Consider the following 13,382-nt stretch of genomic DNA (forward strand, 5'->3'; position numbering starts at 1 on the left):
TTGTCTACAGACGTCTAAATGGATCATTGGCTGGACGTAAAGCCAACGGTTATTGGTGGTTATTGACCCAGAGTGGTTTTGAGGTGAAGCAATTTCCTTTTGTTGCCTTTTCTGTGAACTCTTGTCTGTCGAGATCGTGTTTATGAGCACGGAGACTTTGGACCGAGCCTATGTTGAACCAACACACAATAAATGATCGCTGGATTTGTTATTGTGCGGAGGCACACCTCGGCCCCCTATACGAGCCGGAGCATGAACAAATATAAATAAGAATCTGTGCGGTGCGTCGGGTTTCACTGTGTAAATTTATCTTGTAGAAAAACAGCAAATTCCTAGAAGTGCAGTGTGGTCAGAAGAGATTAAAGGAAGTGTACGTCACTGAGGTGAACGTTTGCGTGTATGAGGATCTTTGTTTTATTATTATTATTCCGCGTAGGGAAACAAACTGTCACAATCGGCGCCTGGACAAGCTAAACTGTCGTACAAGCAAGCTACTGACATAAAATGTACATAATCTTAATCCTTATGTCAACTCACGGCACTTCGTATCTCAAATACTCTACTGCTGGAGCTCCATGACAAAGATGTGTATACCTTGTACGTTTGCGAGGCTTGCTGCGTTTATTACATTTCTTCCACCAGTTTGTTATCTACTTCAAAACACTGCATGTGTCTGATAAGTGTTTGTGTACGCAGCATGTTGGTAGCTGGCTTTGCCCTGTGTGCCAAATACCAGTTTTCCATGTGGCGTGCCAAGGCAGTGTCATAACCGCCCAGCCAATCCTCATTTCCTCATTCTTGTGTGCCTGAGGTCAATCCACAGAGAGCGTATTATGGCATTGTTCTTGAATCAATGAACCCGGGTCAGTGTGAGCCGCTTTCTCCTGGTTTTTCTACAGGTACCGAACAGTAGGTCTGCATTGTTCCCTCAGTGTGTGTGTGTGTGTGTGTGTGTGTGTGTGTGTGTGTGTTAGTGTTGCTCGGTGTTTCATCATGTCCCCGTCTGAAAGGAGCTCGGTTTGATCAGTCGTTTGCACTGTGGCCTCCTCGCTAATGGAGAATTGGGAGTTTTGGTTACACAAACATTAACTGACGCAGGCAGGCAGAAAACGATCCCATTGGTCGAGTTTAACCGTATTGGGTGGAGTCGAAGGAGCAGTTTCTTTAGAGGACAAGTTAGCTAAATTAAAAAGGACAAGACGGGCAATATTCTGTGTTTTTTTCCCTTTTGTCAAGTATTACCATGAAAAGACCCTGAACCAACAGTAGTTGATGGCCAAACCAGTTAAATCTCTCCGTGCCATAGAAAAACTGAGACACACTGTTGCAATGGCGACATGATCACACACACACACACACACGCACTCAGTAGTTTATTTTGTCTCAGTCCCACACACACACCGTCCTGCTGTCTGAAATGCTCACAAGAGCACGATGCCTGTACCAACCGAGCGCTGCAGGGAGGACGTATTGTTGTTGGCAAAACCCGGAAGTCAGCGTCGCCCCGGTTCCCCTTGACAAAAAGCCAGTGGAATTTTTTTTCTATTCGATTCTGGATTATTGCAGAAAAATAAGCTCTGTGGCAAAACACACAAGTTTCTGACACTTACAAGATTTTGTTCTGCAGGAAAATCTTCACAGATGAACACCACTTCTGTGATTTTGTAAATGCAGTCGTCTGAAGTAAAAAGCTGACGTTAGGCTATAAATGTTGTCGCATGACTTCCCATCACCACCACTTTAACTTCCTACTATACCATACGCACTTTAGTGTAAATTGATCAATCTACAAGTTGGAAAGATCGAATTGTTCGCAAGATGATGATGTTAAATGTGCCCGACAAGCTCCGTTGTCTCGCTTAGCCACCTGCTAGCAACTGCCTTTTTTCAACCCTCGCCTCTGTCATGCAATAAATAGCTCGAAAGAGTCTTTTGTACTGTACAACACAGTTATAATGACATATATCGTGAAAAAGAGAAAAATGCAAGTTGATTTACTTGGACAATTTATCCTACAAACACTCAAACATCATCAGCAAATAGATGTACATTTTTTTCTAAGCATTCGCAGGTATGAGCGATATTGGAAACATTTAATACAATGTTTAAAATGTAATCAAACAAATGTAATGTTATATTTCCAGGATCTGTCATGATGGTGCAAATGGTTTGTTTTTGGCCAAATTGTCGCACATGATTCGTACGTCGATGATGATTTCTATTTTAACTGTCTTTGGCAACGATAAAAGGTAAAGATACAGAACCTTCCAAGCTTTCGGCGTGTTGTTATGGGCTCAGAGCGTTGAGACATATAAAAGTTGACTCATGCTAACTAATTTCCGGGTTGTCTTGATGGATAGGAAAGTTACAAAGTCTTGAGAGATGGATAAACACATCGTTGGCGTTTGGACTTTACGCAGGGTAATTATTTTATAATAAAAAGATACAATGGTACCAGGTTTGTTCTGTAAAACAGAAGGAAGGGAAAGTATGAACTTTTCTTTTTGTTCAGTCATGATTGAAGTTAATGCTGCAAAATTCAACTCAGCTGACCTGGTTAGCTTCCAGTTAGCTGGAGGATTGCTGATGTTTAGCCTCAAGTATATCGGCTCCCTCCTCTCTTTTCCCCTTTAAATCGACTCGAATGTTATTCCCCCCATTGAGGTTTAACTTCAATAGTGACATAACGTTTGCCTCTGTTTATCTCTTATCTGTTTTTATCTTCGTCCTTATCTTTTCTAAAGTCTCCTCCTCTGTCCGGCTCGCTCATTGTTCCTTCATTTCCTCCTGCACAGGTTGTTTAATTTTTAACCAAAATACATCAAAGTTAGTCTTTTTGTCGCAGCTCGTGATAACACATAGTACTAAAATGACAAATGCTGGTTGGTAATTATCCGATATTCATCTACAAATGTTACATGAACACTTTTGCTACACTAGGCAGTGAAAATTCAACCTTTATCTGGCACATGAAAGCTCCTGCGTTTGCTATTTTAACTGCTGATGCTTGGCAGGTCTTTCTCAGGAAATGATATGTCCTACATTTCGGGAGGCAGCATGTTTTTTTTCATGTTGAATAAATAGATGTATTAATAGAAAAAACTAGCCAGGGAATGTAAGAAACAATAGTCGGCATGGCTGAACAGACAAAAAAAAAAAGAGCTCAAGCCTCATTAATGTTTAACTTCATAAACACGGGATACAAGAAAAAACACATCACGGTAAACAAACAAAAGACGACCGGCGCTTTCTGTTGAAAGGTTTAAAAAGGTGCGTTAATCTAAGGAAGATTTGCAGGTTTGCTTTTTGAAATGACACATTTGAACCTGTATTTTATCTTCTTTACTGCTGTCATCTCTTCTTACTGTGCCCGACCAGACAAACTGAATTCAATGACAGCTGAATCGCTCGTGCTGTATCGTATCAAGAAAACAATAAAACTGTGAAACTCTGAATGTCCACACTGTGCTCGTTCCCAAGACTCTCCACAGACACACACTCACATCGTCATACATCTTTATGGTTTGGCTCGATGTGTTTACTTTCACTGCTTTATTGCTGTATAATTTGCAGCGTGACCTCCGTTGAACTCGTGTCTGATTTCCCTCCTTTCCTTTTTTCTCTCCCCTCTCCAGGCTGGGAGGCTGAGAGCTGCAGGGCTGCGACATGTGAAAAGAGCTCCACCCCTTGACCCTCTCAACTCTCAACCTTAGGTAAATGACATCCTCGCCTCCTCTTCCTCTTCCTGCTCTTCTTTTATTTCCGCGTTTCATTTTTGATGTTCAGATCTGAACCCGGTTTTGTTTCCCGCAGCAGAACTCACTTGAACCGACGTTGTGACCGCGACCTGACACCCTCCCGCCTTGGGCATGCCTCAGGTAAAGTAGGAGCGCTGCCGATGTCGTTGTCACCCCGTCACCTCTGAATGATTTCTCACTTTGTGTGTGTGTGTGTGTGTGTATGTGTGTGTTTCCTCTCTTTCAGCCGGGTATGAATGGGATGGAGCCTGCGTTTGGCGAGGCCTACGGGGGACACAGGGGTCTGCTGAGCCCCTATCCTCTGGCCATGTCGCCACAAGGGGGCAGGACCGAGTACGACCAGGTGAGACGACGCGCGATGGAGAGAGCCTGAAATTTCACATGGCTGATAGTCGACTTTATTACAACATTATCTGGTGGGAATAAGGTAGCATTCATTTAACCCATGATGAAGCAAAACAAAACAAAACGTTTCAGGTGATTTTGTCTTCACCAGCCTGCTTTTGTAAAGTCGTACTGAGCCACACATTCTTAGCGATGTCTCGATCGTATTTATTTATTTATTTAGTTGTTGTTTTTTTGATAATGAATGTGTAAAAATAAGGTGTTGTTAACACGCCGGATTTTAGCAAGAATGCTAGTTTACACCTGTAGTCCCTAGACAGGTAACAGAAACAGGAACACCAAGTAACCATATGCAGATACTGTTGAAGTGTATCAGGTTTCAGACAGAGCTGTCTGTGTCGACAATTAAATTATACATTAAAAGATAATAATGATGATTTAAAGTAAACAATTTTAAACGCCCTCCTGTGATGAAGAACAAGCTTCTGGAGCGACTGAACTGCTGCCTGGATCGACGAGTTTAATTACAAAACAGCAGGCAAATATTTTATAACTCACCTCCCTCTGTAATATTATATATAATTGCGAGCACCTGCTGACACATGATACAGGAGTATCAAGCTGCCCTCGAACGTCTGCATCTATGTTTTTTGTTCCTAATCAGTTCGTATTTAATCAAATCTCTATCCTCTCTTTAGAGCGTGCTCCTCATGCTGGGCTCTCCAGCATCGCCAAGGAAACGGCCCTTTGAGTTGCTAAGCGACCTGGTGGACGACGGTGGCTTTGGCGAGGACCTGCACCCCGAGCGCTGGGATGTGTCTGCGCTGGACGAGATGGCTCGCTACACCAAGCTGGGCCTCGGGGTGGGAGGGGAGCTGCTGGCCTGCTCCGAGGAGGCCGTCCTGATGGGCCGCTGGGGGAGGAGCCGCGAGGAGCAGGAGGAGGAAGAGGAAGAGGAGAGGAGGAGGAGGAACAGACACACGGCACCGCCCGTCACCCAGGAAGTCCAGGCCACCGCCGCAGGGAGGGAGGAGGGGCGTATCTCTGTTGCCACGACAACAGAGAGGGAGTTATGTGTTGCAGGAAGAGCAGCCGGGGGAGGACAGGATGGGGGGATGTCACGGGAGCGTACGGTGGAGGTGTATCAGGTGGCGCAGGAGGAGGAGGTGGTGGCGGCAGCGGCGGCGGCAGGTTTGGCCCTGGAGCACTGCAGCGAGGAGCACAACTACTCCCTGAGCCAGGGAGAGGAGCTCGGGCCGGGGCCCGGTCACAACTCCCAGACAGAGGGGGTGCGGGTGGGGGAGACGCAGCAGGAGGCGCGGGGCAGGGAGGAGAGCCAGGCAAAGACTGAGCTAGATCCGGAGGACGAGGAGCAGGAGGAAGATGAGGACGACGAGGAGGAGGAGGAGGACGGAGAGGAGGGAGCGGAGGAGACTGCGGCGGAGGCCGAACTCTCCAGCTCCTCAGAAACTGAATGTGGTGAGTTGTGCTTTTAAAGTTTGTATCTGTGCTGCGAGGACATCTCAGCTCATCGCGGCGCTGCCAGCAGCCCGTCTGCCCACACGGAAACCATTTGAATCTGTCTCAGGTCCAGACGAGACCTCAGACTTGGTTGGCTGAGCAGAGGCACATTAAATACCAAAGTTGCGGGTGTAATTCCCGGACAGCATACCGCTTCGGTGGCTACAGTTTTTTACTGTTATGAAACCAGCTTTGAGGGATGGAGCCTCTTCATGTATTCAAAAACCATCTGTAAGCGCCACGCTGCTCTGTCTTTGTCAGGGGGAGCGGGGGGCTTGTAGTTGAACGTGTTAAACAGGGTATGAAAGTTGGAACACATTGTTAAATGACCGTTACAGTTGAACTGGATTTTTTTTAAGTAGCTTCAAAGGCAACGCAAACACGACTGCAGCGTTCAGCTGGTGTCTCATTACCCGAAATATATTTATTTTCTTGCCTCATTATTTCTTTACACCTCTCAGTCACAGAAGCTGTAGGTAGGTACACAGTAGAACTGAAAACAAATGCCCGATGTGTTAAACCTGCAGCTATGTTCATAAATGATCAATCATTTTAAGCATTTTTTAGTTGTTTTAGCTTCTTAAATGTGAGGATTTGCTGCTTCCCTGCGGCTCATATCACAGTAAGCTGATTATCTTGCAGGTTTAGACTGTTGGTCAGAATAAAACAAGACGTTTAAAGTCGTCCGCTTGGTTCATATAATTGGACAATTTCAGTATTCTTGCCATTTTATAGACGGACAATTAATCAGTTAATTGGGAAAAATAATTTGCAAATTATTTGATAATGAAAATAATCAAACACAGTCATTGTCCCGCTGCTGCTGCTGCTTTAATCTTCACCTCTCTACAGACTGTATGTTTACATGCTGCCAAAACACATTTATTCATACGTTTGGATGGAAAGTAAAATATTGATGATTAATATTAAACAAACATGGACTGATTAATTGACTTACAGTACTTGCTGACTTCATTCCCTCCCAGAGAGACATTAGTTGAGTGCATGTGAACATGTTTATATATCGTCATTATTTCGTGATACGTCATAATTGTTGTCTTTTCCTGGTTTTAAAGGCTCATTACAGTAAATATTATAAGTTATAAGTTAATATTTTGTGAAAAAACTGATAGTCGTCCCTACGATATTGGTCCAATATCAAAGTGCTTTTGAGGAGATTTTAAAGTATAGAGACATATATCGTACATCATATCACAATATTATTTTAAGGCCTTATCGCCGTGGTGGACGCTGCAGAGAACCTCCAAGTGGATTCAATGTCAGATGGACAAACCCTCGCCGAGCTGCTGACTGTGGTATTTTAAATGGCTGACTACAAACTAGTAATAAAAAAAAAGGATTTACACAGAAGTGAATAATTAATTCAGCCACAGTGAGAACCAAACTCCCAGACCTCTGCCTCACTCTGCCCACGCTTTGATTCACTCTCACCAAATCAAATCCCAGTTTGAAAGATTTTATTTTGAATCTTAAAAACAAGGTTGATGGTAATCTGGATTATTTACACAAAGTCCTTTTAAAAATGTCTTTACAGGAACAATCCAAAGCAGCAAAACTGTTAAAGAAACAAGCGTTTATTTGGATTTTTGAGTTATTAACAGGTCTGGACAGAGTTACAATAAAGACACTGGTTTAATTTTACTGATTTCTTTCATTACCGTGACTTCTCTGATCCACAACCTGGGTTTTTTGTTATATTTCATGGAAACCTGACTGAATATACAAGATGCAATATACAGAATAATAAACGATGTATAAAAGCCAACAGGAATCAATTCACCAAAGCTGACATGTAAAAGAAAAACGACGAGCTGCCATTGAGGACTTGCTGGGGGCAGTTTGACCTTCTACGATTGCATCCCTGTATTTTTAGACTCAGCAAATCTAAAGTGTGGCTGCTTTCAAAGTGGACAAAAATAAATAAATCCTTCAGTATTTCTCTACCAGAATTTAATTCTCGCCATTGTGCACAAGCGGTTTACATAATCATAACCACTGTGTTTCTAAAATCCTGGCTGTGGCCCAGTGAATGAATGAATGGCTCCTTTTTTTTAATGCTTTTTAGTCGAGGAAAATATTTAGACATTTTTAATCTGCGTAAAAAGAAAATCACTTGATTGGTACATGCTTTTTTGCACATTATTTATTTTTTCATACCAGTAAATGCAGAAATCCTTGGAAACATTCCTGGATCTGCACCCAAAAGAACGGTTATTGCTTGAACCCATGCATACCATCACTGTGGGCTGACTCTTAAATGGACTTGAGTTACTAGTCTGTGAATACAGTTGTATAAATCCTCCTGTGGCTCTAGAGGACTACAAACTTTTGAAAACCCTGCATTATAATGTTTAGCCAGGCATGTAGGGTTTAATAAAAGATGACGTTCAGTTGCATTAAGGGAACTGCAGGATCCAGTGTTTCTGCTGCTTAAAGCTCACACCAAAATCAAAAATACATATTTTTACTCCTGTCTGTAGCATTTTGGAGATATCGCCACAGCGGTGTCCGCCCTCTCTCCGATACAAGGGAACTAGATGGCACTCGGCTTGCGTCGCTCAAAGCAGCAAAAATAATTGTGGAAAAAACTGGACAGCAATGTCTCTTTCCAGAAATCCTGATCCGGTTACTCCAGATTATCTCGCAGATGTTGTTGTGAGCAGTTTCATGTAGGAATTTAGTGAACAAAGCGTGCCTCTGCTCACGGGTGAGAGGCTCGAGCTCGGGACATCCCAGGGACGTAAAACATTAATGGAAGTCCTCCTCCGCTGTAGCATAACCTAGCCTTGTTAGCTGAGTTAGCTAGCCTCTCATCCATGAGTACATACTTCTGCGCGGTGATACAGAAAGTAAAAAAATAGTTCCTGAATGAAACTGACCAGGTCATAATTTCTGGAAAGAAATTTAGTTGAGTTTTCTTAAATACATCTTTTGGCACTTAAAGCACAACAAGCCAGGAGCTGCTAGTTCCAGTGCACTGGAGAGAAGGCAGCTGATATCTGCAAAAATCAGCCACTCACAGCAAAACACTCTGGATAGATTAATAGCGCCGCAGGTCAGACGAAAAATATGTATATTTGATGTTGTGGTGAACTGTCTCTTTAACTTACAGAGCTATAAGTCAGGATATCTCAGCCTCCGCTCCTCGTTTGAGTCTTCAAACTTTATGGAAATAAATCACTGGAGTTTCCTTTAATTAAATTATTTTTAAGTTACTGTGTGATTCAACACACAGACATAAAACATGGCTTCTTGTCAGAGTTAATATAACATCCATCCGGACATTAAAGCAGCCTCCCTCCACATGAACAAACTGAACCTTGAGCTTTACATGAATTTGCTGCTTGCTGTTCGGTCAGAGAGCATCAGCTGGAGGGCTTAAATGTCAGGCGGTGACTTCATGTCCAGACCACAGGACGCGAAATATAAACATGCATATTAGATAACATACATGTAAACTCACTTGACTTAAGATAAGCATCTTTTTCCCAGGCTCTCCGTCTCTGATCGTCCCCGCGTTAGATAAACAAATCTCAGGCGTCTTGTTGCAAGGTAATGGAGAGGTCGCTGGCTCGCTGTCAAAGAGCGGCCTGGCTCACATTTCCACTGTCGCGAGACAACCATCGTCGCCCTCTATTGTTGTGTCAGTGTGTGTGTGTGTGTGTGTGCCCGGTTGAAGCTATTCTTACCATTAGCCCAGTGGCGATCGCAAAGGGCTGTGTGATGGATGGAAAAAGTATGTCGCATGTGTAGGTCGAGTGAGTTCAGGAGATCAGAGAGGAGGTTCAGGAAGCATTAGTGTGTATGTGCATGTGTGTGTTTGTGTGTCTGTGTGTATTAAATTATAAAAACCAGAAGAGCCGTGGAGCGAAAGCATCGTGTTGAGGGGAGAGTGCAGACAATGGTGCTCTCTGCACACCGGACCAGACGGCATGATGTTACATAAGCCATCTGTGAGTGTGTCAGTGTGTGTGTGAGAGACGGACAGCCCTGGCGAGGACAGGACTTCATGGTTATTAACTTCCAGTTGGATTTTAATCCGGCTACTCTTTCATTATTTGTGGCGTGTTTTCTTCTTTTTTTTTGGGGGGTGGGTTTGCAGAAGCGTCTCCTCTCTGCTCCTGCCGCTGGAGCTTTTGCATGTTGTATTATTTATGATACCATTATTCATGGCTCTGCGCGCCCGAGGCTAATCTCGTGTGACGTCTGTGTGCTGGTTGTAGGTGTCTGCCTCTGAAGCAGCATACATGTGTACAGTTCCAGCTGGTGGGGGCTTTGTCATTAGGACATACAGCGTGTGGATTAGGGCTCATACCACGCAAACACAAACGTTAATACCTGTCAGTTATGATTAGGGTTCATCTGTCATATTAACTTGAAGTGCATTTCTCTTTCGATTAAATGTCTTACACATGGCTGTCAATGTTGTCCACCTCCGTAATGATGGATGGGAATTAGTTTTCTTCATTATATATTAATAAAACAGCTTCAGTATTGAATCTTTATTTTGCATCACTGCTTCTCTGTTGCAGGTCCCAAAATTGATCCTGATGCAACATCTGAACCAGATTACATTTAATAATTGTTAACATAAGAAAACATTTTGGAATCAATAATGAAGAATTGCTTGAATTTTGGCAGATTCAGGCAAAAAGAAATATGGATATTAAAAGCTGAATCTTCTTGTTGGACTTTCTGTGATTGCAGCAGATGAAGACGCTCTCTGAGGGAGAGGTTATGAAATGTGTGATCTCAGGTCAATCAGAGTTTAAAACAAGCTCTTTGATGGTCAGCAGTTCTCTCACTTACATACATATACTGCTGCACACAGATCATTGTGATTCAGCGCAGTGTGCTCCACTGTGGAAATATAAACAGGAGATACGATCAGACCTGATAAGAGAAATCGAGCAAAAAGAGAAACTGACATTTATAAACTTCCTGAAAAGTCACAGGGTTCACTTAGTTTTTGTCACCTTCAGCTGTGCCGGCACCACAACGAAACATCTCAAACACTATTCGATAGATTTCCATTAACTTGATAGAAACGAAGTGGTGGCATCCAAAGGATGAGTTCGGTGTCGATGAACACAGTTCTTAGAGGGTAAATCCTAATGAACTGGATCTCCTGCCACTTCTCACCTTTCCTGACCTGACAAATTAGGGAGGACCGCCACTCGAGTCCCAGAATACTTGGCCGCTATTTTGAAAAGCTAGATCGCCATGAAGTTTATTTTTTGACGATCACAACCATTAGAAGGTAAATCTTAATGGTTTGGATCTCCTGCCACTTCTTCTCACCTTTCCTGACCGTCTGGACAAATTAGGGAGGACCGCCACTCAAGTCCCAGAATACTTGGCTGCTATTATGAAAAGCCAGATCGCCATGAAGTTTGTTGTTGATGATCTCAGTCATTAGAGGGTAAATCTTAATGGTTTGGATCTCCTGCCACTTCTTCTCATTCCCGACTGTGTAGCTAAACGAGGGAGGACTGCCACTGAACACTTTGCTGCTCTCTTTTGTTTTGTTTTCCTCTGCTTTCATCCACAGCTATCTTAAATCAGACTTCACATTGTTGACCCACTTTTGCTGAGCATCTAAGAATAGCAAAGTTGTCTACTTTTTATCCACGGAGTAACTGTTTCTTGTGAGAACTGAGATTCATGGGGCAGCTACAGACGTGTAATCATGTTTCATTAATGTCTTACTCATGTTTCAGATGAGATTAAGGGGAGTTTCCCCTGTTTGTTGTTTGTCGTCTGAATTTATTTTCACATCATGAAATTACAGTCAATCCTCCAACAAATCTTCCACTTTGTTACTCGATGATAAGCGACACAACTGCAAAGCTTTTTCAAATTCTGAATTCTTTGTGCATGTGTTCATGTTTTTGATCAGAGGTGGAGGCCGAGCCCATGAGGCAGCCAGGCGAGCGCCCAGCCAAGCGTCGCTGTTTCTGGGAGTACCGACGAGCTCGAGAGACGGCCACGAAGAAGAAACTGGGCGGAGACGTCCACTGGTCTTTGTCCTGGAGCTCCAGCACTCTACCCAGCACGCTGTACCGCAGAGAGGGTGAGCAACAGCACAGGACCGACTCGTTCGCTATCCTTGTGCTGAAACATTAATGGGTCAGAACGCTGTTCCTTTTCGACTGTTGGTCAGACCACGAAGCTCTGTGATTTGGCATCCTGATGAACCATAAAGATAATTGATCGATTAATTGTTAGTCGCAGTCGTCATCGTGCAGAGATGAAGCTGAAAACGATAAAGACCCTCTGAGTTAAAGCCTTTTCACAGCAGGAGTCATTAACACGAACATTCACGCTGCAGCTGAAAGTGTCCCATTTCTTTTCTCTCATGTGACACGAATCGGATCGGGACCCTCGGGCGTGTGCCCTACATACAACTTTTATGTCAAAATCTAAATTTTTCAGCATTTTCCTGATAAGTGAATCTTACGTCAGACACGACTGGAGCCGAGCAGCAGCCTGTGTTCTTCAGAAGGATGCAGCGCAACACGATGAAACCACAAAGGACTACATTAAAGTTAACATGGTCGCATATTTATACATTTTTGGCTGCTTCTCATGTCACTTCATTGAGATATTAAAAGCTAGGATGCCGTCTTGGTTGCTGCCGCATCCGGATGTCTCACTGTACATCCATTTAAAAACGCTTCTCGGTGACAGATCGACATTTAGGGAATGGAACCGGTTTCATGTCGAGCTGTGATCGATTAGTTGACTGAAAGAAAACTAGTTGCGATCTATTGTGATAATCAATGAATCGTCTGTCACTTCTCAAGCAGCTTCTAACTTCTTAGATGTGAAGATTTTTTTGCTTTCTTTGTCATTTATGACTGTAAATGAAAAGTCTTTGGGTTCTGGACGGAAGAGGCAATTTGAAGACGTCACTTTGGGCCATTTTATAGACGAAAGAATTAATTGATTAATCTGGAAAATCAGCTAATTAATCAGTGATGACAAGCATCATTAAATGAAGCTCTGTTCTTGGTGACAGCCAAGTTTGTTTAGATTCGGCATTTTGATAAGAATTTAAAGACAACGTTAGGTCGATCTGATCTTGTTTGACTGCACAGCATACTTTGGATTTATGGGCCACACTGGTGGGTTTATGAGTGTCGTAAAGATTAAACCAAAGAGGTTTGAAACAGGAATTGAATTCCTTCTATCTTTCTTTTGTTCAGGCAAAAAAGGGCGACGCAAAGCTCGCAAGACCGACGCCAGCGACCTGACACCGAACCCCCAGAAGCTCCACAACATCGGGGAGCAGCTACAGAAGCTCAACGCTGCCATCGACGGCATGGGTCCGGTCAACGACCTCCCCGCCGTGGCCCGAGCCCGGTCCCGTAAAGAGAAGAACAAGCTGGCCTCCAGGTACAAGACTTCCACTTACCGCCCTCCTACATCCTCTGCACTAAGTCAGCGCCCAGGAGACCGTTCTGCATCGATCGGTCAGGCGTGTGCGGGCATTTCTGAGAGGTTTTCAGTGTTTTGTAAATCGTTTGCAGAAAAAGAAAAAAACATGGAGAAGAATCCTGCAGGGCTCTGTGGTTTGGTATGTGCGATCTATAGCCTTGTCAAGGTCAGGTTTTCAAACATGTGGTGCATTTCAGTAGTTGACCTTCCAGTGCTGCTTCTGGAGGACATGGAGGGAGAAGAATACGCTGAGAAAAACATTTAATCTAAGTGGAAGTTAAGGCTCGGTTGATTTGA

At 43.5% G+C, this 13,382-nt stretch overlaps 1 protein-coding gene across 7 annotated transcripts in view; it reads left to right on the forward strand.

Annotated features, from left to right (window-relative positions):
• LOC311269895 (uncharacterized protein) overlaps positions 1-13,382 on the forward strand; it is a 38,703-nt gene that overhangs the window by 8,317 nt on the left and 17,004 nt on the right. For 5 of the 7 annotated variants that reach the window (XM_084374420.1, XM_084374423.1, XM_084374421.1 and 2 more), the window contains 6 exons: positions 3,636-3,713; positions 3,814-3,878; positions 3,985-4,101; positions 4,802-5,582; positions 11,545-11,718; positions 12,854-13,043. In XM_084374420.1, coding sequence (XP_084230546.1) covers positions 3,870-3,878; positions 3,985-4,101; positions 4,802-5,582; positions 11,545-11,718; positions 12,854-13,043 — 1,271 coding nt within the window. In that variant the 5' untranslated portion in view covers positions 3,636-3,713; positions 3,814-3,869. The remainder of the gene's footprint in view (positions 1-3,635; positions 3,714-3,813; positions 3,879-3,984; positions 4,102-4,801; positions 5,583-11,544; positions 11,719-12,853; positions 13,044-13,382) is intronic. The other 2 variants (XM_084374425.1, XM_084374426.1) reach the window with 1 other exon arrangement.

Source organism: Pagrus pagrus, assembly GCF_965226575.1.
Source record: "Pagrus pagrus genome assembly, chromosome: 2".
In the NCBI taxonomy this organism is placed as follows: Eukaryota; Metazoa; Chordata; class Actinopteri; order Spariformes; family Sparidae; genus Pagrus; species Pagrus pagrus.